At 58.1% G+C, this 24111-nt stretch overlaps 4 protein-coding genes across 6 annotated transcripts; all 4 read left to right on the top strand.

Annotated features, from left to right (window-relative positions):
• Positions 1-2336: 2336 nt before the first annotated feature.
• Positions 2337-7082, top strand: LOC104366649 (CMRF35-like molecule 7). 2 transcript variants are annotated; one of them, XM_009973603.3, is made up of 8 exons: positions 2337-2379; positions 3384-3630; positions 4487-4816; positions 5151-5283; positions 5801-5910; positions 6266-6306; positions 6414-6524; positions 6740-7082. In XM_009973603.3, exons 2-8 carry the CDS (start codon positions 3588-3590, stop codon positions 6812-6814), a joined length of 843 nt encoding a protein of 280 aa, XP_009971905.3. In that variant the 5' UTR covers positions 2337-2379; positions 3384-3587; the 3' UTR covers positions 6815-7082. The 2 variants fall into 2 exon arrangements, with proteins under 2 accessions (XP_009971905.3, XP_032858441.2); XM_033002550.2 differs by lacking the exon at positions 2337-2379 and having other exon boundaries at positions 3346-3630; positions 6269-6306.
• A 5672-nt stretch (positions 7083-12754) lies between these two features.
• LOC104366647 (CMRF35-like molecule 7) lies at positions 12755-15902 on the top strand. The gene is made up of 5 exons (XM_033002430.2): positions 12755-12788; positions 13207-13542; positions 14004-14091; positions 14319-14403; positions 15843-15902. The coding sequence occupies exons 1-5, from the start codon at positions 12755-12757 to the stop codon at positions 15900-15902; spliced, it is 603 nt and encodes a 200-aa protein (XP_032858321.2).
• Positions 15903-16217: 315 nt separating this feature from the next.
• Positions 16218-17269, top strand: LOC122154420 (CMRF-35-like molecule 4). The gene is made up of 3 exons (XM_042802766.1): positions 16218-16331; positions 16449-16790; positions 16964-17269. The coding sequence occupies exons 1-3, from the start codon at positions 16271-16273 to the stop codon at positions 17143-17145; spliced, it is 585 nt and encodes a 194-aa protein (XP_042658700.1). The 5' UTR covers positions 16218-16270; the 3' UTR covers positions 17146-17269.
• Positions 17270-17359: 90 nt separating this feature from the next.
• Positions 17360-22902, top strand: LOC116964067 (CMRF35-like molecule 9). Of its 2 annotated transcripts, XM_042802765.1 has the most exons (7): positions 17360-17473; positions 17586-17927; positions 18767-18848; positions 19687-19793; positions 20355-20407; positions 21007-21144; positions 21428-22902. In XM_042802765.1, the coding sequence occupies exons 1-7, from the start codon at positions 17434-17436 to the stop codon at positions 21533-21535; spliced, it is 870 nt and encodes a 289-aa protein (XP_042658699.1). In that variant the 5' UTR covers positions 17360-17433; the 3' UTR covers positions 21536-22902. The 2 variants fall into 2 exon arrangements, with proteins under 2 accessions (XP_042658699.1, XP_032858346.2); XM_033002455.2 differs by lacking the exons at positions 17360-17473; positions 17586-17927 and having other exon boundaries at positions 18020-18848.
• The last annotated feature ends 1209 nt before the right edge of the window (positions 22903-24111 follow it).

Raw genomic sequence — 24111 nt, 5'->3', positions numbered from 1 at the left:
TGCAGGCACTGGCATTACACCAGAGACACATTTGGCCCTGCAGGCTTAGCAGCGCTCAGGAAGGAGACAGTTTTCCTATCTAGTGTGATATCGCCCGGTGAAATGCAGCCTCATGAGACAGCACAGATTGCTGGCAAAAGACAGGCACGAGCACAGCTTGGCGCTGCTCCAAGGCCTTTATACCACCCTAGGACCTGGCCCATCGCAGATAAGTGTTATCAGCAGCTTTAGCAGAGCCCGGCAGCCTGACACTAGCCTCACCCTCCCCTCACACACCGATGAATGGATTTCCCCACCATCCAAAGCAAACCACTCGCTCTCCCAGCCTCCCCCAGACCCCAGCAGAGGTTCCTGGGATCCAGTGGACAGATTATAGCCCCGAGCAAGCGCTGGCTTGCTGGCAGTGGAAATACGTGCAAAGTAATGAAGCCAGAGGAAATGACCCGCAAAAGGAAGGAATTATTTCAAATCAACTTGCAATTTATCTCCATTGTTTGGTCTGGTTTGCTGGTAGACTGTATTTCTGATAGCTTAATTACTTGTCTACTTGCCTTGAGAAGTACAGCTATAACAGCAAAAAATTTAAATCCACCTCAGGAGTTCCTGCTTTACTGTACTCCTTACCTGCTCTTGCTCATTCTCAGCTGCTGTAGTATCTCCCTGAACTGCCTGTACAACACTTTTGGGGGGAGATCTGAGCCTTGCTGAAGTCGTTCCTTCCCAGTGAACTAGGGAGGAGTCAGAATTTCATCCTCTGAACCTGCTGAATTTTGATTTCTTAATTTCACTGCAATAACTAACCCCTGCCTTAGCCCTTTTTGGCTGAGGAGTCCAGCCTAACACACAGCCCAGAGTAAAACCGCTACCACCACAAAGTCTCCAAGTATTTCTCTCTTTTACTAGCTTTGCTAAATCAAGAGATTTGGGAGTGATCTGGGCTTATCTTGGTTATCTGAGATGGCAGCGGAAGGGAGAGATCAGAAACTGCATGCTCTACCAGCCAGCATTAAAGGAGCTGCATTAGCAAGTACTATATTCAGCCTTATCTCCTAAGGACAATTTCACCAGAGTTGCCAAATGTGCCCATGAACGCACAGTCTGAAACACCCAGATTATTTTCCAAAGGCCCTAGGTTAAATAATAGAATCAGAGGTTGGAAATGTCATTGAAGCCCAGAGCAGAGGAGGACTCTGGAAAGGCTCAGCTCTGATGGTGGGTGGTAAGGTGGGATGGGGAGCTGGGGAAGATCTGTTGGTGCTGGGCTGCACATCAAGTGGGTGCACGCATGGATTAATGAGTTACTGCCTGTCCCATGGAGGTTTTGAGCCTTTTTGTTAAGGCCACCACCAGAGAATAAACCCTGACCCATAATCTTGCCAGAGCCAGGGCAAAAGCAGTGTCTGATCATGTTGCCCCTGGGCAGAGGCTGTGGGGCTGCTCTGCTCACTGACATGGCTACTGAGCTGCACGTGAGTGCTTGCTCCAGCCCCAAGGGTGGCTGAGATGGAAAGATGAACTAATTTGTTCCTGTCGGGATGCATCATTGGGATTCCCGACAAGTGTTCCAGCAACACTTCTTCTCTTACAAGATAGTCTTACCTTGTGTTTCTCGAGCCACTTACTGCCAAAAGAGAGGGTCTCAGCTCAAGAGCAGGGCAGGACCCAGCTCTGGACAGCCAGGACCCAGCTCATCCTATCAGGGCAACCTTGTCCTGCCACAGCTGCCCCAGAGACACGCTGGTGCTGAGCCCAATGCCTTCCCCTGCCCTTTGCTGCAGCTTCCCCCGCAAGCGGTTGCATTTATTCATTCCCCCCCCGGGGTGTCTGCAGCACCTCAGTGCCCGTGCCCTGGCTGGAGGGTGTCGGGGTGGGTTCTGCACAGGGCTGTCCCCATTTCAGCAGGGGACCAGGCAGTGCGGCTCAGCACCACACTCTGCTGCATTGGTTTCTCTTTGAATTGCCCCACTCCCTTTCCGCTTTTATCACTTTCAACCTGACACTTGCTTTAATTGGGGTGAGTATCTCAGCCCTTCACAGGGCAGAGCCTCTTGTGTCAGTGCTCCGGGGCTCCTCGCTCCTCCCTGCTCCCATCTTCCTCTTCCCCTTCAGGAGCAGACTCACAGGCTGCCGAGGTGGTTTGGGGTCGAGGCGCTGAGCTGGAGCCATCCCCTTTGCAAAACCCTCATCAACAACCCCCGGCCAGAGTCCCCACTGCAGCCAGGGCCCCTTCGCTCAACAGCTGAAAGGAGAAATATAAGGATAAAATCTCATGTAGGGGTTGTGGCGTCGGTGCTGGGCTGCTGTAAATCCCTGCAGCATCCTCAGGGCCAGGAATATCTGCCTTCAGCAACTGCAACGGAATTGGGAGCTCTCTGGAAGGTAACATGGGCTTGGGGACTGCAGCAGTGGGGAGGAACCGGCTCTGATCTGTGCTGAGAGTCCCAGTCCCAGCCCCTGTGCTGGACTGGGCAGCTGCTCATCCTGCCCAGAAACCAAACCTGAAACAGGGAAAAGGAAGGGGAAACGACACCTCTCATCTGATGGTGATAGCACAGATGTGGCTTGGAAAATTTCCCCAGCCTCTCTACTAAAGTGGCTCTTTGAAGAAGAGCTTCTGGCTGCTCTTGGGTAACTCAGCTGCTCTCAAAATCCCCAGCCAACAGGTGCTTTTGCAGGTGCCTTCCCTGCACATGTTCCAGCCGGAGCTTCCACCTCTGTGCCACTTCTCCCAATCCTCCTCCTGCCCTAAGGGAAGGGTTGAAGGGTGGGAAGGGCTCGCTTTGAAGGGCTGAATCTCCCACATCTCTCCCGTGGGCATGCAAAAACCCTTGCAGGGTAACTTGGTGTCTGCCTCTCCTGCCTGACAGGTTCCCAGGTGGGCTGACACCTCCTTGTTTGTGTTTTGAAGGTCTCAGTCCTCTGTCGCACCCCGCAGCTCAGCGTTGTTTTATGTTAGCAGACCTTGGGTACCATCAGCAGAACACTGTCACCGGGAGAACTGGTACATGGCACCTTGCTGGGAAGCAGCTCTCCTGCCCCAGCATCCACGCTCCCAGTCACACCAGGGCTGGGTCCATGCAGCACAGACCCCGAGGCAGGTGGAAACTAAACCTCAGCTCCTCCAACAACTGCTGCTCCGCGTGCACGCAGCCCAGAGCAGCCCAGCACACGGGTCCCAGCGGGAGCAGAGAGTGGGCCACTGCCTCATAGTGGTTTGGCCATATTTATTCTCTTCAGCATGAGGTTTTCCCCTTTAAAAAGCAGAACTTAATTTTTCATCAGCCCTGAAACTCTTAAACAGAAAGTGAAGGCTGAGTTTAGTCTCTTTAGGTTTTTTGCCTAAGCCATTGCCCTGCTTCTGACCCCCTTCTCGGCTCCCCAAGCCACAGAGCTGCTGGCAAGGGCCAAAAGTACAACTCAGACTGAACGAATTTGGAAAGGAGAGGTTGGTGCGAGTCTCCCTGGCCCAGAGGAGCAGCTGTGTGTGCTGCCCAGAGCTAGAGAAGCGGGGGAAGCGGAGCAGGGGCAGGAAGTCGAAGAGCTGCTCTGGGAGCAAGGGCTGAGCCTGCAGCCGCCCGGCGAGCAGGATGGGGGAAAGGCTCCTGATCTGGACCTGGATTCTCCTCCCAGGTGAGAGCAGGATCTTCTTGTGATGATGGGAGTGGGTAAGCGCTCACTGGGGTGGCGTCAACCTTCCAAAAGTCACATCCCCAGGAGCAGTGATGGAAATGCCTCATGGATATATTTCTCCCCTACTTCCCCCTCTGCCAGGAACTGATTAATTATTTCAATCCTATGCAGAGTTTGGCAACCTTTTCCAAAACTCAGACCCCTAAAAACACCCTGTGGGAGGTTGCAGGGATCCTGTGAATCCTCTGACCCCCCCCTGTGCCATGAAAGCAGCAGGCAGGGCGGGCAAGGCGGACAGGATGGGCTTGCTACCTCGTGCTGGCTGGCAGAGATGGCTTTAACAGAAACCTGAACGCTTTGGGGTGGGCAGCAGCATCCTAGGGGGATTTGGCTTTGGAGGAGAGCAGAGGTGAAGCTCTCCAGGGGGCTGCAGAGCAGGGGGGGATATTTGGCATTTCTTCCTTTCTTTTAAACCTGACCCTGGGTGACACTCGGCGGGAGACTGCACTGCCCAGGGCTGGAGGGACAGCTCTTCTTGAAAGAGCCCGCTGGCAGCAGCACAAGTGGGTTTTAAGGCACGGGGGTTTCTCGAGGAGACAAAGAGAGATGGAGAAGCTCCCCCCGTGCCCTCCCCCTGTGCCCTCTCTTCCTCCTCAGCCCCTGGCCCTGCAAAGCCTCCCCCCACCTTGAACCCGGGGCCCCGGGCTGCAGCCCCGCCGGCTGCAGGAGAGGTTTTCCAGGGGTAGCACGAAGCAGCCTGCGTGGCAGGGGGACGGGCAGCAGGTGAGGGACAGGCAGGAGGCTTGTGTGTGGGCTTGTGCTTGCCCACGGGCTGACACGGCCTCTGTCCCTGCAGGATGCTGGGCTCTGCGGGGCCCTGCAGAGGTGAGCGGCTTCCCGGGGGGTTCCCTGGACGTGTCCTGCGAGTACGAGCCAGAACTGGTGGGCGCCAATAAGTACTGGTGTAGGGGCAGCATCTGGTTTTCCTGCTCCGTCCTTGTTCAGACCACAGCCCCTGGGGATGAGGTGTGGGGGCACAGGGTGTCCCTGCGAGATGACCCCACTCAGCACGTGTTCGTGGTAACCATGGAGAACCTGACAGCGGAGGACAGGGATCAGTACTGGTGTGGGATCCAGGCGGCCTGGTATGACCGCATGTTCGCTGTCGCGGTGTCTGTGCTCCCAGGTAAGCGCCTGGTGTGGACGTTCTGCTTTGACAGAGGTGGGAGGGGCAGAAGGAATGGAGGGAGGGGAGGCTTGGGAGGGAGGACGGTGAGAGCCAGGGATGGAAGAAATCCCCCTCCCAGCTGCCTTTGTTGATCCCCTAGCATCCCCCCTCCTCACTCCTGTGGTGCATGCAGGTCCTCTGGGGCCATGCTTGACGTTTCCCAGCCACCCCCCATCACCTCCGTGCCAGCAGCCTCTGGGGCCCCAAAACCTCCAGTCATCAACCCCAGCTACAGCCCAGGACCAGGTAACACGCACAACAGTGCTTTGTTTCCCATCTGCTTACACCACAGTGCCTACGACAACACCCTATGACCTCCACATGACATGGCAGGAAGAGGCCACATCTGCTCCCACCTTCCCATGGACTCCCCTGGACCTGGAAAACACCATGTCCATGCCAAAAGTCAGAAGCCTGCAGGCAGGGTGAGTGCCGGGGCCACTGGGGAGAAGGACCGTCCCCAGCCCAAGAACCAGCCAGCCTGAGGATGCAGCATGAGGCTCCAGCCTGTCCCCAGGGCTTTGGGGCCAGCAGGGCATGTCTGTAGAAAGAAAAACGCGATGCTAAGGGGGCTGCTGTATCCCTGCATGCTGTAGGGCTGCACTGGTTGGGGCTCTCAGGGTCTTTGTCCAGCTCCTGCAGGGCTGCTGGGGACCCCGACACCCCAGGCAGGCGTGTGCCACGTCTGGGAACTAGTCCATGGAGGTGGGGGATGAGTCTGTCCATCTGGCTCGTGCCAGGTTGGACTGACTTTACGTGTACACATGCATGGATCCCTGCCCATGAAACCTGGGAGAAATCCTTGGAACATCCTTGCCAGTTTGCGGAGCTTCATACCTCCTGGGGTTGTGCTAAGTATGGGCTCGAAAGCCCTCCCTGGGGCACAGGGATGCAGAGGGGGCCATGCAGAAGAGCAGCAACACCCTTTTTTTCCCCTTCTAGCACCCTAAACCTGCTTGTACTGGTCCTGACACCCTTCGCTGCGGTGGTGCTAGCTTTGGGCGTCACTATCTGCCACAAGATGAGAAGAGCATCGTCGGAGAAGCGCAGAGGTACAGGTGATCTGGGGGCCCAAGCTGTGGCCCTCCTCCGCAGGGTGGCTGCGGGGATCCCTGTGCTGCTCCCCAGCACCCATACCCCCACCCCAGAGCACCACAGGCTGCCCTCCTGCTCCCAACCTGGGGGTGAGCAGGCCTTGGGGGCGAAAGGGGCTGGAGCCCTCCCCAGGACCCCAAACTGCTGAGCCCCACAGTCTGGGGGGCTCTTGGTAAAGTCAGGCCAGATCTGGGGTTGCACAGGAGCTGGTGTGGGCACCCATGGAGAAGGGGTCAGGACTCCCAAAAATGCTGCCCTGTGGCAAAGGGAGCTCCGTGTTGGTCTGAGCTGTTTCTCTTGCTCTTCCTGCAGCAGCCTGGGCCGCGGAGAGGAAGAGGGACAAGGATCTCCAGGTATCGTAGGTGGGAGGGCAGTGGGATGGGGGTCCTGTGACGGCTCCACCATGAGGGAGCCACTGCCAGGAGCCCTCCTTGTCCTCAACACACCTCGTCCCCTCCAGGTCACAGCAAGCCGGGAGCAAGTAGACACTTCCAGTAACATCTACATGAACAAGGAGTGGGAGCTCAGCTCGCTCGAGGATGACTATGAGAACAGCCCGGGCAAGTGGCAGGTAAAGGGGGCTGGGGCAGCTCCCGGGGCACACAAGTTACCCCATGGGTGCTCCTGCCCTGCAGTGAGCAGGACCTGCCTGGCTTTGGGGTGCAGTGAGGAGGAGCTGCGCTGCTTTGGGATCACACTCCTTTCCCTAAACCAAACTTTCCCTTCCCTTTTACAGCCTGTCCCAGGCAGCAGCTCACAATCTTTGCATTTCTCCCCCCATTTCAGGACTTTGAAAAGAGGCACAAAGTTTCGGTTTCCAGAGCTCCAAAGCTGCAGCCGATCTACCTGAACACGCACTGAGCGGCTCGGTGCTCGGCCCCTCGCTGCCAGAAAGCCCCGTGTCTGGGAATGGCTACCCCTGCAGCTCTCCCAACATCCAGGGTGTGTTTCCCCACTGCTGCCCGAGCTCTCTCTGCATCTCCTGTTGAGATTCCCTTTATCCTGCAAAAGCAGCCCCCGTCCTCTCTGTGCCACGCGAGACCAGGGATTGACACACATGCCACCAGGCCAGCTGCGCTATTTTTCCCCACTGTGCCATAAGGTTATTAAAGAAGATGAGATCAGAAGATTTGGGATGTTGTTTAAAATATCCTCCAGTCAGGGGTTACAAGCCCGGCATCCCTGGTCCAGGCTGTGGGGGACCAGGGGTTGCTGCACCCAGGCAGCCCCTTCTCATCCTGCTCGGTTCTTGTGCTCAGCAGTAAGGAGCACATGGGGAGGAGGGGAGGTCAGCGTCTGGTTGGAGATGTGACCTCCAATCCCTCCCTGGCCCTGGTGACTCCAAGGTGCCCCAGGAAGGAGGTGGTGCCGCGGCCAGTGTGGTCACCCCATTCCCACACAGCCCTCAGACTTCTGCTTCTTTATTTTTATCTGGCACCTCGTTCCCTTCCCTCTGGGTCTTTGCACAGAGAAAAGGGTCTGAGGGGCAGGGTAGGGTGGAGGGAGGGTCTTGGGGGATCCTGGCTGCAGAGGGTCCCATCCTGCTCCTCCCAGCCCAGCCTCCCATGCAGATGTCAGGATTTCAGCTGTGTATCCCAGGCGGGGTTGCTGCGGAAGGCAAAACTTGGGTAGGTCTCATCATCTACCAGAATATAATCACCCTGCTGCAAAATGGAAACCTACGCAGCAGTTTTAGAAAGAGGAAGAAAAACCGCAAGGATGGAAAGAGAAAGAAGCTGTATGCAGGGTGTCCTGTGGCAGCAGCCTGGGCAGCAGCAGCCAAGCTGGAGCTTAAGCCAGGGGGAAACTTGGCTCCATCCCCACCCCACCACAGGCCAGGGGAGCTCCTCTGGGCGCCACTTGCTCCTGAGGGCAACCTAAACCTTGTCATCTGCAAGAATCTTCGGTGCTGAAGGGAGCAAGGAGCAGGAGCAAGGGGGGAGCCACTCTCTGGACCAGTTCCAGTGATGCAGCCATGCTCCCAGTTTTCCCCTGAGCCCCAGCATGGTCATACCTGGGATGAAAACACCAGAGGAGGAGGAGGAGGAAGCCCCACATCATCCCAACCACTCTGTCCCAGCAAGTACCACTGGCAGAGCCAACCCCCAGGTACCCAGCCACAGCCCTCAGCTGATGTCTAGATCACCCTCGCATCCCCCTCTCCATGTCTCTCACATCTCCCCCTTCCCCCCAGACCAGCTCGGTGATTCAGACCCCAGCAGAGCCCAGAGCTGGGGCCAGGCACCCACACCCCCAAAAGCTGGCAGGTTCTGGTATGTCCCTCTCAGCCCAAATGCTGAGAGGCTGAGCTGACACCTTCCGGGCTCCCGGGAGGCTGCACCCACCCCACCATCACTCCTCAGCCCAGCTGAGGGGGAGCACCAGGCATCCAGCACCTCCAGGAATGTGAGGTGGTCTCTGCAAAGATTGAACAAAGATTAAAGCTCCAGTGCTGGTTTTGCCCCATTTTGGTGTTAGAAGCTCTGCTCAGCTCATGTGCTCCAGCGTTTCTCTGTGGCAGCTGTTTGGGGTGAAGACCCCTCTGCTCCTACACGCCCCTGCTAAGTGGGATGTGCAGGGTCCTGTGTCCCATTTCTGAAGCTGCCCACCCTCCCCTTTGCAGTTCAGATGTGCCAGTCTGCAAAAAGCATCTCAGCAGCTTTTCACCTGCTGCAGAAAACCCCCAGCCCTGAGGCGAAGCCCAGCTGGATAAAAATAACCCTACGGCAGAGCAGCGCGCTTCGCTGCCGCCTCTTGCGTGAGCAAAAAAGCAGCGAAAGAAGCCAAGACCACACAGGAGCTCAGCATCCCTCAGCTCACTGCCCTGCACGGGAGGCTGATGCTTGTGGATCTCCAGAGCAAAGCAGGACCATGGGGATATCACCGGGCTGGGGCTGGCTCCTTCTCCCAGGTGAGGACAGGCTCCAACAGTGCCAGTGACACTGGTGGCACCGAGGGGCCGGGGCTGCTGAGCCCCACCAGGGTCACAGGCTCCACATCGGCCACTGACAGAGCTGAAACTCACCGTGGCCTCATGTCCGGGGCTAAAAGCTGGCAGATGGGTTCTCCTCCAAAGTGCTTCTTTCCAAAGGGAGCTGAGGAGGAGCTCAGGGGAATGCTGACTTTGCAGCCCTGTTTCTCTCCAGTGTCGCTGTGGGTTTCTTTGCAGTTTGCCAGGCTCTGGTTGTCCCCAGGGAGGTCAGCGGCCGGGCAGGGGGGACGCTTTCGCTCCGCTGCTGGTACCCCCGTGGCTATGAGGGCTACAACAAGTACTGGTGCCGGGGGGACAGCCGGGACTCCTGCCTCAAGGTGGTGGAGACGGCGGGCAGGGAAGTGCCCCAGCAGAGCGGCCGGGTCTCCATCCAGGACAGACACATCTTCTGTGTGGTGCTGCTCACTGTGAAGAACCTCTCGGAGGTGGACGCTGGGATTTACTGGTGTGGGGTCGAGAAGATGGGCAGGGATCTGATGGAGCTGGTGACAGTGAGAGTGCTCCCAGGTAAGCCCTGATGTCCCACTGGATGGAGGTTTTGCTGGTCAGGACCCTTTCTTTGGAGAGGCTATTATCTTGTGGGCCAACAGTGACCTGGGAGGAGGCAGCGATGCAGGATAGAGCCCCTGGGACCCAGTATAAACCAGTGGCAGAGGTTAGGAGGGGTGACAGGTTGCTTTTTCTTGAGGATGCTCGCAGATGCAAGCAGAGCGTGCTGGAGCCCAAGGCAGGGTTCAGCCCCGGGTTGGTTTTGGGGCTCCCAGCACTCACCACTGAGCAGGCAGGATGGCGGAGCCACCGGCTACATGTGGCAGCGAACGCTGAGCCTCAGCGCCGGGGCCGGGGAGGGCCTCCCAACCCCCCGTCTGACCGCCAAATGGTGTAACACTGAGTTTCTAGAAAAAGAAAAGGGTGTGGATCCAGCCCCATCAGCCTTGGGGAAACTTCTGGTTCTTGGTGGGCAGGGAGCTGGCTCGCTATGGGAGATGTGGCCCAAAGAGGCAGGAGGGAGGCAGGAGGGAGGCAGGAGGGAGGAAGGGGGGAGGAAGGGTGCGTCCACAAAGATGCTGGTAGGGGACGTGCTGGAGGGGACATGGATGAGTGTTTGCCTGCTGCTGGAGGAGATGTGGGGGACCCATGGTCTCCTCCAGCCCCCAGTTCCCACCAGGACCTTTGTTTATGCAGCTGTGTCATCTAACCTGGCGTCTCCCCCAGCCACCCCCACCCCCTGGATCCTCACCAGTGTGACGGAGCATCCCCTCCACACCAATGCCACCACCGTGGGGTGAGCCCGGGGCCCAGGGTGGGCTCAGGGAAGGGCAGGGGCTCTTGTCACTGTGGGCAGCAGTAGGTATCCCTGTGTGAAGGGGCTCACAGGGACACGCAGGGTCTTCATCTACCAACCTGGGTATTTGGGGGGTGATGCGGTGGGGTCCCAGGCTGTTGTCCCTGCTTTGTGTCCTGCCCCACGGCTGGCTGCGGAGGGGCTGAGGGAGGGCATGGGCACGCAGGGCACTGCAGAAGCAAAGAGCCAGTCTTGGGAGGAAGAGAATGAGCCTCGCACCTCTTCCCTCACCTCCAGCCTGGGGGGCACATCCTGGAGTGCCCTGGTGCCCAGCGTGGTCCTGCTCTCCCTCCTGGCTGCCACCGGCTCCGCTGGGCTCCTCTGCACCCTGCGCAGGAGAAGGAAAGGTAACAGTACCCACGCGTGCCCCATCCCAGGCACACACCCGTGCCCATCCCAGGACCTGGGGGACAAACCCACCCTGGGCACAGGGCTGTGTGGAGCTCCCCTCTCCCAGACACCCAGGAGACCTCCCCGCATGTCTCTTCTTTCTGGCATGCTGCCCCCTCGCACCAAAGCCCCCTCTGTCCCCCGCTGTGAGCCAGGCATTGCCACGAAGCCGGAGCAGGGCCCCATCTATGACAACGAGCTGGACCTGGCAGAGGTGAGGCCCCTGGTGCGGGCAGCGTGGGCAGTGCAGGCAGCGTGGCTGCTCGCCCTGGGCAACCTGGGCACAGCCCCAGGGCTGCGGGGTCACGCTGTCCCCTCCCTCACCGTGGTGGTCACAGTGACACAAAGCAGGACCCCAAGCTGGGGGATGATGATCTCTACACAAACACCTTGTGCCAGGAGGAGGTGACGGGGACGCCTGGCCGACATATTGTGGGAGAAGAGGTTTCCTACTTATCCTAGCAGAGCATCCCTCATGGGCAGAGGGTCCCTGCGGGGCCACCCCCAAGGATGTCCTCATGGTCAGCCCCGGGGACATCCTTGCTGTGGCAGAGGAGGCAAAGAAGCGTTGCAGGAGGCGGCTGCTGCTCTCCCATCACTGCGGCGTCTCAGCGATGGGACATCCTCTGCCCATGATGCTGGAGCCCAAAGACATGCTGGCACTGTCCCCCGGCCTGTGGGACCCCGAAATCCCCCCACCCCTGCGTTGCATTAGCAGATTGACCCACGGCTCTCAGCTGGCAAGAAACCACATTCCTGATTCCTGCACAGGCTGAGGAGTGGGATGTTTTCCTGGCTCAGCAGCAAACAGATTGCTTTGGGTTCACATAAATCCAATAAAGAAATTCTTCTGCGGGAGCTTGGTCTGGAGGGGAGAGGGGACAATCTTGTGCACTCATGTTGCTGCTCTGCTGCTGCTCTCCCCTTTGAGGGTCTCTGGGGCATCCCAGTACTGCTGGGGCTGTGTTCAGAGGGGACAATGGGAACCGATACTCCAAGCAAGGAAGATGAGAGTGGCTGGGGAAGCAGCTGGAGCCTGGCTGCCCAACTTTTCCAGGAAGGCTTATCAGCAGAAAGCAGGTTTGCAATCTCCAGTCACTTCTTTAATTTAGATCTTGCTGCTATTTGCAGCGACTCAGCTCACCCAGTTTTCTGGGAATGAGTAGGGTTATTTAATGATCAGAAGGAGAACCCAGAGCTTTCTCTTTCCATGGTGGGGGGACAGGGAGGGGATGGAATGGGGGGAAGGAGCAGCCTCAGCCTCCTGCAGTGCTGAGGGTTTGTGCTTTCTGCTCTTTCCAAGGGGCATCGAGGACCAAAGACATCCACAAGGCAGCTGCCAGGGAAGCGGTTTTACTTCTTGTGTTTGGGTTTCTGAAACGTTCGGTGGAAACATTTCATTTCAGGAGAAAAACAGTGTTGTCATTCAAAACCCACGGTTGTGCCAAAAAAGGCAGTTTTGGGGGGAAATGAGACACTTCTGCTTGAGAAAACAAACAGAAGCAGCCCAGCTCGCACTGGCAGCCAGCTCGGGAGCTGGGGAGTGGCAGTGCCGTGGGGATGGCTGCCCATCATCCCAGTCCATCATCCCAGTCTATCAGGACTGGCAGAGCATCCCAATGGTCCCATCCACAGGGGCTGCCCTGCATTCGCTTCACCCCAGTCCCCGGACCCCTGCTCTGGCCTGGCCCCCCAAAAAAGCCCCCCAAAGCCCTTTGGGCTCTGTGTACGGGGAAGGAGCTGCATTCACCACTGGGACAGGTATCGCAGCGGAGGAACCTGCTGCATTTTGGTGTTTTGCTGGGAACCAGTGATTGTTTCAGAACAAAAGCAGAAAGTCTTTTTCATGAGACTCCCCCAGGGTGAGTCATGGTGCTTGGGCAAAGGGGAGGAAGCAACCGCCTTTAAAAAAGACATCCAGGGTCTGTGAGTAAATACTGCCCAAGGAAGTGACGGGAGAAGGAGACTTGGGAAACTCCTGGCATGCCAGCGTTCATATGAGCCTGGCTCCGTCCCTCCAGGTGCTTCGTGAATAACCACCGAAAAATCCACATTGGGAGTGAGAAGCTGGAAAATGAGGATTTTCCTGGTTTGGACCCTTTTCCCAGGTGAGACCCAGGAGCACAGGTCAGTAAGTTCCCACCCCATGGGCTCTGGCAGAACTGTGGAGAGGCTGGGACCAAGCCAGCCCAGGAAGTCCACTGTGGTCACAGCGAGAGCCCAGCTGATACTTTTCTTGTGGCCAGTGGATGGCTACAGGGGATGATCTCTGAGATATGCTTGTATTGCTGTCACATGAACCCTGTTAACAAGGCTTTTTGCTCATTTAATAACATGCGCGCTTGACAGGGGCTTTTTTTTTTAATGACTGGGGACACCTCAGCACTGCTCCCCGGCACAGTGGGTGCATGGACACAGCCTCCCTGGGGACAAGGTGCCCCAGAACATCCCAGGCTCAGATCCCTCCTGGTTCCCCAAGGCAATGCCAGGGAACGTGCTTGCAGCCCCTCTCCCTGTCCCCCGCAGGCGGCTGGGCGGTGACGGGCCCCGTGCAGGTGGCAGCCGAGCAGGGCGGCTCGCTGGCAGTGTCCTGCAGCTACGAGCCAGGCTACAAGCTCTACACCAAGTACTGGTGCCGCCCAAGCTTCCTCTGGTTTTGCTTCACCTACATCGCCCAAACCAACGGCTCGGAGGTGACAGTGACACAGGGCAGGGTGTCCATCAGCGACAACCACACAGCGCGTTCGTTCACGGTGACGCTGGGCGGTGTCACACCACGGGATGCAGGCTGGTATTCCTGCGGGTTGAAGAGGAGAGTGTTGTTCAACATGTGGCATGACACCGAGGTGACAGTGTCTGCAGGTAAAGCTGGGCTGGGAGCAAAGCAGGGGCATGCGATGGAGCCTGTCACTTGGGTCACAGCGCTGGGGACAGGGCCTCCCCAGCCAGGGGAACACAGGGGCTGTCAAAGCGAGAACAAGGTCCTTGCAGGCACCAGGACCCACTGGAGGCTGCCCCAGTGCAAATTTGGCTGAGGGACGGAGGAGGCTGTACGGAGCTTCATGCGGAGCAGCGCCTTTCCCACGCTCCTGTTCAGCATTTCTACTTCCACAAGCCTGTCCTTTGGGGTTCCCAGTCCCTCCCAGTAAAACCCTCCTTTCTCTTCCTCCTCCTCAGCGTCCAGTGCATTGGCTGGAGACCTTCATTTCCACCTCCTGCACCTCCATGGCCAAAATGTCAGGACAGAGACCTCTTGTGCAGGGGGCAGGACGGGGTGGGGGGGCATCTCCACTTTGATCTGACTCTCCGTGTTTTCTTCACAGTTGTTTCAACCACAACCAAGGGCAGTGACATGAACCCGTTGGCCACCAACTTCCTGTGCCCCACAGGCTGTGGGGAGCTTCCAGCACTGTGAGTCAGGGCTTGGGGTCTGGGAGAGCCCCCACCAGCATCCCCTGGCCTAAAACACCTTTCCCCCTGCATGCATCCCCCAGACCCGGGTCCCCCCACTTGCAGCAGCCCCAAGGAGCATCCTAGGGGCAAGTGGGGCAGCTGGCAGTCAGACAAGTGCCCTAACCCCCATCCTCATTGCCCAGACCCTACTCAGGCTCTAGCATTATCTCCTTGATCCTGCACAGGTCCCAGTTTGGTGTCACCCTCCTGCTGCTCTTCCTCAGTGTGAAGGTGGCCGTGGCACTGGCCCTGGCGTGCTGGGCCGCCTGGGTGAGAAGCAGGCGCAGGATCCGCAACCGGGAAAATTTGCAGGAATTTGAGTCAACTGACAGCACCAGGGCACCGGGCTGCCCACCCGCCCGGACCACCTCGGAGCCACAGGGACGCCCTCCTGTTCCCTTACCCCCCACCCTGCTGGTGCTGTGCCCCCCATCACGGCCGCCCCACACCAGGAGCTGCTCAGCTCTGGGTGCTTCTCCCCCTGTGAAGCCTCAGCCCCTCCTGGAAGCCCCTGGGCTGGAGAGGGGAGGGTTTGGGGCACAGAGAGCCTGCATCTGCTGAGCTGGATCTGCCAGCTAAAGACAATTTTGAAATAAAGTCTGGATATTCCGCAGGTCCCTCTCTGTTTGGCTGCCCAGGAGGAAGCGAGCTGGGGAGTCCGGCCATGGGCCCTGCTCCTCTCTGTCCCTGCTGCTCCGCTGCCTGCTCCTGCTGGGTTGGTGCTGGGACCCCGCCGGCAGCGTAGGGTCCAGGGCTGTGCTCCCACCCACTGGGGTCCCAGCTCCTTGTTTATGGTGGGTTTGAAGAGCCTTGTCTTCCTGAAGGGCTGGTGCCACCTCCTGGGTGAACAGATGGGAAGCTCTGGGATGGGGGGACCGAGGAAGGGAGTGAGACCCCCTGCCCCTCCCTGTCCTGGGAGTGATCCATCCAGGGACAGGTCCTGGCACTGTCAGGTGGGGACAGCCCTGTCCCAGAGCCACCGTGTGCGGAGAGGATGAAGGTGGCAGCTCCAAGGCAGAGCCACAGGGAACCGCAGGGCTCCCAGGTTGTTCCCTGCAGGGGAAGGGACCCAGGAGTAACTTCACAGGGAGCCTCGGCAGCCCAGAGCCTGGCCTGGGTGATGCTCAGAGCACGGACCCTTTGTCTGCAGAGAGCCACTGTCAGCGGCCAGGGTTCAGGGCCAGGCACAAGTCGGGGACAGTGACAGCTCAGTTGTGTCTCCACCAAGGAACACTCCCAGCACCGCTAAACTGGCTGGCAATAAATCTGTCTCCTCGCTTTCTCTTTTGTGATGGTACCGGCAGTGTGAGGCTTTGGTCCAAGCTGGGACCAGCCCATGGCTGTAGGAGAAAGACCCTGTGACACCCAGCACTGGCCTGGTCCCTGTGCTCGGACTGTGTTTGTCTGCCTGTCCCCAAACCCTCCTTCACCTCTGGGAGCTTCTTACAAAGGGTTTTCCCAGCCCAGTGCAAGCTCAGCGAATTGCTGATGGTTGGGAGGAAGGACACTAGGAGGAACTGTTTTTTCCAGGGGACAAGGGATGGGGACACGGGGGAAACCTGGAGAGCCCTGGGCATGGGGCTAGTGAGCTGCAGAGAGGTGGGGACAGCCTGGGGGGACATGGTGGCCAGGGCAGCAGGGATGAGTGTTCACATCCAGCTAGACAGGGACAGGCGGCAGGGGCTCTCCCTTTGCATTTCCCCCTGCAGATGTACTGCCCCCAGCCTGGGGGCATGTTTGGGGCTCAGAGGGTCCTTGGGCAGGGCTGAGCCACCCCTCGAGAGGCAGATCCCCCGTTGGGTGCCCTGCCTGGCCAGAGAGGCTGAGCAGGGAGGCAGGAAGAGGTGGGACTGCACCCCACCATGGGGGCTGTGCTGGGGGCAGAAAGGGAAGCCCTGGGGGAAGGGGCAGGAGGATGGGCAGGAGTGGGGTGGCAGGGCTGAGGGGACAGTGCTTGGCAGTGCTCCCAGTTACAGGGGAGGCAGGAAATCATCTGAGATCAGAGGAAACAAGAAACCTCAACGCCTTTGCTAAACGTCCAGCAGCAACAGGCTTGGTACCCCAGGCAGAAGAGGAAGCAAAGCCCCAGAGACAAAACGAACAAGGAGCGCGAGGGACAGGAGGATTGCCCGGCTGCATGGCTCAAACCAGCCTGCCCATGCAGCTCCTGCTGCTGATCGCCTGGGTGCTGCTGCCAGGTAGGGCTGAGGGGCCCCCACCCCAGGGGCTCAAGCCCCACAATGGACCGGCCCCATGGGGCAGGAGGTGTCGGTACAGTGGAAGCAGCTCTCCTGAGGCTCCCTGTGTCTCCGCAGGCTGCTGGGCAGTCGTGAACGGGCCCGGCTCCATACTGGGATTCCAGGGGACAACCATCTCGGTGAACTTCATGTACAAGGCTGGCCAGGAGAAGAAGCCAAAATTCTGGTGCTCTCCGGCAACAATTTTCACCTGTTCTGATGACATCGTCATCACCTCTAAGCTGCAGCCTGTGGTGCGGCAGGGCCGAGTCTCCATCCAGGACAATCGCGCACGGCGGGTGTTCACGGTGACCATAGAGAACCTGACCAAGAGGGACGCGGGCATCTACCTCTGTGGGGTGCGAACGAACAAAATCTGGTTTGATGAGCATGTCCCTGTGGAGGTGATCGTGGCCTCAGGTCAGTCCCTGCACATCACTCCTCCTGCACAGCACCAGCGACCACCACGCTGTGGGGCTGGGGCGAGACTGGGGGAGGAGATGGTACCCGGCTGGGGGGGAGGATGGAGGGGGACAAGGGTGGCTCAGTGTCTGGCAGGCTCCCACTTCATCTGTCCCTCTTTGCATTTGCAGCTTCGATGCACATCCCAGCCCCCACCCTCCCTCCGACCACCCCCCAGCCGCCCACCACGGGCACGGATGCTCCACAGGAGAGCCCCCGCTCCTTCCGTTACTTCCCGGTGCTGGCCGGGCTGCAGCTGCTGGTGCTGCTCCCCATGAGCGGAGTCGTGCTCTGGGTCAGCCTGCGGGGCTGAGCCCCCGGCGGGGTCCCCGGGGCCGCCGCCGCTCCGCCCCGGGACAGCGCGGGAGGGTTGGGGGGCAGCACCACGGCCCCGCCGGGCTCTTCCCGCGGCTGCAATAAAGCTTCTCCGCCTCTGCCCCGTGCCTCCGTTTCTTCTCTCCGACGGTTTCCGCGCTCAGGCAGCCCCGGGAGTCCCGGCGCTCCGCCTCGACGGGGCGGGCAGCGTTGCGAGGGTGGGGCGGGCCCCGCGGAGAGGAACCGGGAGCGGCGGGACACCGAGCCCCATCGTCCCGGAGCGGCCATGCAGCTCCCACCGCTGTTTGTCTGGGCGCTGCTGCCAGGTAAGGGGCCGAACCGGAGCCCCGAATCCCGGAGAGGCTCCGGGGGGGGCTCAAGCCCCGACGGGCGGGCACGGCGGCGGCAGCACTCCCACGGCTTCCTGTGTCTCTGCAGGCTGCTGGGCGGTGGTGAGGGGGCCCGGCTCCGTACGGGGATTCCGGGGGACAACCATCTCGGTGAACTGCACGTACAAGGCTGGCCAGGAGATGAAGCCAAAATTCTGGTGCTCTTCGGGACAAATTTTCACCTGTTCTGATGACATCGTCATCACCTCTGAGCTGCAGCCCGTGGTGCAGCAGGGCCGAGTCTCCATCCAGGACAATCGCGCACGGCAGGTGTTCACGGTGACCATAGAGAACCTGACCAAGAGGGATGAGGGCACCTACCTCTGTGGGGTGCGAACGAACAGATTCTGGTTTGATGAGCGTGTCCCTGTGGAGGTGATCGTGGCCTCAGGTCAGTACTTGTGGGTCCCCCGGGTCCGGGGTTGGTGCGTCCCCCTCCCACGTACTGGGAGCGGAGGCTGCAGTGAGGGGTGGCCTGGCGGGGGTGGGTGCCCACGCCACGTGGGGCAGCCCTGGGGTGTGTCACCAGGGCTCGGCAGGTGGCCGCCGTGGCGGGTGCCACCTTCACCCATTCCCCGTGCCAAGGTCTCACCACAGCCCCTTCTCGGCACCCCAGAGTCAGCCACCTCCATTGCTGTGGTGCAGCACCCTGCTCTCTGTGCCCCGTTTTCCTCTCTCATCAGATCCTGCTGGCTGTGTCTGTTCTCTCCTTGCCTTATTTTATAACACCAAGGAGTTCCTCACCCCCCTCTGCCACCTCGTGTCCTGCTGTGGGACAGCCAGTGCCCATGGGCACCAGGCCCTGGGCTCAGGGAATGTCCCTCTCCGTCCCCTCACCAGGGACCAGTCCCCATGGTGGGACACTCGCGTGGGGCTGTTGTGTTAGCACCAGGCTGGGCGTGGGGTGCAGGGTGAACTCTGCTGCCTGCACATGTGCATGTGTGCGTTTTGGGGGGGACTGGGACCGCAAAGAGTCTCCTGGGCAGGGGATTACAGCTCTCCCACCTCGAGGAACGTGTTCTGGATGCGGCAGAGGGGACCCAGCTTCTCCTGGTGTGACAGTAAGTGGGTCACTTCTGGCTCACTGCAAAACCCATAGCATTTTCCCCCACGGAGATAGGGAGACCGACCAAACCTCTCCTCTTTTTGTTACAGCTTCTTCATCCTCCTCCCTGGCATCACCCCGCACCCCTCCCACCAAGCACCCCTATCTTATTAGCTCTGTATCAGTCCCCACACAGACAACTCCCGAGGGGAAAGCTGTGCAACCGACATCAAATATCTTCCACCACAAAGGCTCCAGCCCTCCGCCGTGAGTACCAGCTCCTGCTCGCAATGGCTGCCTCCCTCCATGAGGTCTCTGGTGCAGCTGGAGCCCTGCAGCCCTCTGGGCTCTTCCCGCATCTCTTGAGGATTCAGACCTCCTGCTTTTGCCTTTAGAGACCAGCATTTCATCCTCTCAGCCAGCTGCTCCACATGGAAAATAATCCTAGTGCCCCCGGTCGCTTGGCCCTGGCAAAGCCCTGTGTGTTCTCTCTCTGTCTTGCAGCTTAAGCAAAGTGCGGGTCATCACCATGTGAGAATGGTTTCTCTCTGCAACACTGACTCCGTTTCCTTCCCCAAAACTCAGAGGGACCGTTTGCTTGTGGGAAACGAAGTACTGAGCTGGATCCTGTTCTGCTTTGTAGTCACATGCAGCCTGGCAGAGACAGTGGACAAAGCATGAGAGCAGAGCAGTGGAGCTTTCTCCCTCCTCTCCTGCCTCTTGCAGGTGATGCAGGGAGTGGGCAGAGCTGAGACTTCCCATCAGCATGCCCAGGGGGTAGTTGGCACACCGGCCTTGCCTGGTTGCTTGTTACAACAAGGTCAACAGATAGTGGAGCTAAACCAGAGCAAAATTAAGTGCAGGAACTGATCCTTTAAAATAGTGAAGACACAGCAGCTCTCAGACATGAGTGTCCGTTTGCTTATGCAGTTTTCAGTTTGCTTTGCTCCATGCCCAGCGTGCAGCCGGAGCACCCCCACGCCTGCTTCGCTTCCTCCCCAGGCAAGCCCCGTCGCCCACAGCCACTCTCTGCCTGCTCCGTGCTGGTTCCTCCCAAGGCTGCTTCCGAGGAGAAGCGTGAGAACAGATACTTTTTTTCTTGCAGCTTGGACGTGGTTGAGCACATCCTCACTCCAGGCATCGTAGTGGTTCTTCTTTTGCTTGCAGTTGCTGCTGGCATTTTAGTAATACTGTCCAGAAAGAGGAAGAAGGGTAAGCGAAGCTGTTACTGCCACACACACGCAGTTTCTGCACCAGAGCCTGTCTTCTGCTATATTTGATTTTTGAATCTATATTTCTTTTCTCTCCTCCATTCCCTTCCTGATCCATCCAATTCCTGTGTCCATCACTGAGACCTCCACCAAGGAGGTCTCCTTCCCCCAGGGGAGCAGTGAGACCATCCCACAGGTCTCATCCCCACGGGAGCGGGGAATGGCAGCTCTCAGGATGGGTGCTGCCCGGCACGGCATCTGCTTGAGTTTGTCTGGGCACCATCAGCTCCTCCAGACATGCTCGGTTGGGTAGGCCAGGCTTGCACTAGGCTTGATGCAAAGTTTAAGGCCAGTGCGAAGGACAGGGGGGACAGGAGGGGATGTCACCAGCTGGCAGGTGGGGTGTGATTTTATTTGAAGAACTGCTCCGGTTTAGCTGGTTGATGGGGCAGTGGGTTCCCTTCCTGCTTTACGATGAGATTCGCAGTGGCAGTGCAGTTTCTTAATACATTTCTTTTCCTCTGGTTTCACTTGTGTCTGACCACATCAGTGCTTCATCCAGCTCTCTCCGGAGCAGCTGTAGAGATGGACAGGACTCACGGCGCATCACACATGGTATGGCAAACTGCAATGAGGTCTTGGGACAGCATGCTCCGAGCTCGCCTGGAGAGGGGAAACCTTACACTGAGCTGAGCAAATGAGCTGCCAGAGCCGTTTGCTTCCAGCCAGGTTCACAGCCCTTTAGGCTGGGAGGGATCCTTCAGGCTCTGTTTGGCAACAGAAAGACCTGACCAGGGATTTTGTGTGACTGTCTCAGAGTATTCCTGGGAAGGGAATTTAGGACTGAGCTGAGAGGTTTCCCCTCAAGCCCCTCCAAGCATGGGAGCTGCTTCTCTGGGTGAAACAGCCTTGGGAGCCTGCAGCAAGGCACACCTGAGGAGGCTGTGGGGCAGCTGATCTTTGGTCACTGCTTGGGAAGTGTTTTTTAATGTTTTCTGCCAACTTTTGGGGAGGGGCGGTGTCACTAACCAGATTTCCCTTGGGGAACGTTGGGCTGGTCCTTGCTGCAGGTTAAATTTTCCCCCCAGTGCTCCTGCAGCCGTCTCAGCTTTCATCAGGAAAGGCAGCAGGACAGGAGGTTTTTCCCACCCCTGGGGGCTGCAGGCAGGGGAGCAGCAGAAGGTTAGAGCTCAGCCTTCTCCCCCCTGTGTCAGGAGGCCGATGCCTTGAACTACGCAGAGATCAACCACCCCATGCACACAGCCGAGAGCCAGTTGTACAGCAACACCCAGGCTTTCCACTGCTTGGCAAACACCACGAGCGAATACATGGAGGTCAAGCAGAGTGATAAGGTAAGAGAATGCAAAGCCACGCTGAGCTTGAGGCGGTGGGTGGAAATCTGGGATGGGTGGGCGACAGCATGGGCAGCAGGGTGGGTTGGGTGGGTAGGGAAGGAGGCTGCAAAGGGACATGCAAAGCTGGGGTGCAAACGACCCTGGATGATGTGGGTGCCCTCTCCAGTCCCCACGGCTACTCCTGGATGCTTAAAGCAACCGGGAGAGGTTCCAGCAAATGATGTTGCCCTGGAGCAGCCCAGCGAAGGATTTTTTTTTATTTATCCCTCTCCTTTCCCAGTGTTTGGAAGAGAAAAAAGAGGCTACATGTACCACCGTGCAGCATTCCCCGCCGGAGCAGCAGGAGATCTACGCTAATGTGCCGTCAGCTGCAGCGCGGAGGGTGTGAGCTGGCACCCGGCCCCGCCGGCCACTCCTGCTGCCGGCACTACCAGCGGGACACGGCTGGCTTGACAGCGGACCTGCTGCTCTCCCGGGCTTGGACATCTCCTTGGAGCAACCTCGAAGAGGACAAGCTTGAGCAGGAGGTGTGGGGCAGGCTGGGGATGAAATCATGCCTCTGCATTTGGAGACCTCACCCGTACAGCAGTGGTGCTGGGAATAAAAAACTGCCCCTTGCATTGGGGTATTCCCAGGCCACAGACCAGCCAGGCAGGGTGGGGAAGAGCCCGGCGATGGGAGGCGAGGTTGGGCTGGGGGTTGCGGGTGGGCTGCCTGGCTCCCTGCACCCAGCACCCGCCCTGCTCGCCCCTTTGGCTGTGTTATTCACGTGGGCTGAAGCTCCCAAACCCACTGGTTGCCTCAGACTGATCATTTCATGCCAATGCCAGGCAGAGCTGGCAGCTCCTGGGAAGCAGGACAGCAAGAAATGTTATATCCAAATGCATTTGTTATATCCAAATATTAGGGGGCTCAGGTGGAGGGTGCAGTGCATTAGGGTCTTGGTGCAGAGGAGATAGCAGAGGTGCTCCTGTCCCTCCGGCACGGCATCTGGGAAGCGTCTCCCCCAAACCCCTGGTCCCACAGCCCCCAAGGAGGTTTGCTCCTGCTCTCTCTCCCCCACCACCCCCAAGGACCCCTGGGCAGGGGGCACATGGACGAGCTATAATCGTGACCCTGCTCTTCTCTGCTTTGCTGATAATTTATTTTCTGGCACCCACTAAATATGTTCTTCTCTGTAAAGTATCGCTCCTTTATCAGTGACAGCAGCTGGGCATCTGATAGCATCTAGCACAGTATTTGTCTGTATTTGTACGGCAGTTTTTCAACTCGCTAAAGGGTTTATTGCAGATTGTCTTCCCAAAAGCGGGTCCGGCCCCTCGCTGGTGCTCCAGGAGGACTCCAGCAGCGTAGGAACCGAGATCTTTAAGGACAAGGACTCTGCTGCTCCAGCACGAACCCACAGCCCGCCTCCAGCTGCTGTGGGACGTGCCCTGGGGCTGCGCTTTGGGCACGCTCTTGCCCGCTGTGTGCCCTCTTCCACACGTATTCGCGCTGATCCTGCCCAGCGCCAGGCAATCCATCCATCCTGACAACCCACTCCCCCGAAAAACAGGTCACGGAGGTGGGCATCTGTATGTGAGGCTGAGTCAGGTGTATTTCAAGGCTTCATTTGGAGAGAATTTGTAAACTTTGCTAACGGCTGCAAGGCTTTGTTCCAGTATTTATGTAATTATTTTATTCGAGAAGCTGTGTGGAGCATCCCTGCTCCGACAAAACCAAAGGCAGCTGGAAGTAAATATCAGTGGTATAACAGTTGTGGTTATTCCTATAGGTTATTGCTATATAAGTTTATCTTCCTATATAAGCAAAATTCCTCATGCGTTCGGTCAGGAGGTGGGATCCCTCCTTCCCACGCTGCACGAGGCTGGACTTTGGAGAAGGGAGCACACAGGGAACAAACAGCGACGGTGCAGACAAGCATCACTGCAGTTTGTAATGAAAATGAGGATCCAACCAGGTTCCAGCCATTTCTGGGAAGAAAGGGAAAGCAAACCCCTACGCACCCATGCGGGCAAACTTCTTCTGCACAAATTTAATGTGGAACTGGGTAAAAAAAAAGAAAATCTCATATTGCTCCTCCTGCTCCCCCCATTTATTACTGGAGTTAATAACACACCTTCTCTGAAGGGGTCAGGAGGAGGAATCAGTTGGATTTTTTAGGTAACCGGGTCCCATTATTCCATATCTGGAGGTAGTTTTGATGCTTTAAAAAAATAACTAAATGGCTTGCTTAAATTAAAGCTTTTGCCACAGTGCTAAGGCAGAAATCGCCATTGGCTGTGTGATGGGGGTTTGCAGGGGGGCAGAGGGTGTGAGATTCTCGGGGCTTGCAAAGGTGGGGTGTTCAGCACCAAAGTTTTAATAGCTGAAGACTTTCAAGCTTTTTCAGGTAACTTTAAGAGCATAAGAAGTTTGCCTTTTCTCCAGCTTTGGTGGCATTTCAGGGCAGCTGCCTAGAAGAGAGAAATAACGCCCGGCAGGTGAAACCTCCGTGCTTTCAGCATTGGAAGGGCTGACTCCCGATGGTAAAAGGCCTGGAAGCAGAAAATCTGAGCTCTTCCACACACACATGGGCCCATCCAAGTAGTTTTGCCCAGAGAGGTGAGTTTTCCCTTGCCACGGGAATTTGGGCGCTGTAGCTCCGCGCAGCCGGGCTGGTTTCAGGGGCAGGGATGCTGATTTACGCTGTGCCACCAGCTCTGCCCCAGAATCATGATTTCTGAGCTCTGGCTGCCGGAGTCAACTGGAAGTGGAGATGTCCCATCCTGTGCACAAGCCTTCCTGTAGAACTTGCCCCTTCCCGAAAGGGAACGGTGATTTTTCTGGAAGCACCAAGAGCTGCTTCTCCACCACCTCCTCCAGGCAGATCCCAGCCCTGGGCTGCGGCTTCTGGGGAGCTGCGAGGCAGAGCCTGGGCGAGGAGGGACGGCGGGGGGGATGGATGCGGGAAGGTCCTCAGCA

This window comes from Tyto alba, unplaced genomic scaffold (assembly GCF_018691265.1).
Source record: "Tyto alba isolate M040663 unplaced genomic scaffold, T.alba_DEE_v4.0 Super-Scaffold_39, whole genome shotgun sequence".
Taxonomy (NCBI): Eukaryota; Metazoa; Chordata; class Aves; order Strigiformes; family Tytonidae; genus Tyto; species Tyto alba.
The sequence above is the reverse complement of the archived record's forward strand: the minus strand, read 5'-3'. Positions and strand labels throughout refer to the sequence as shown.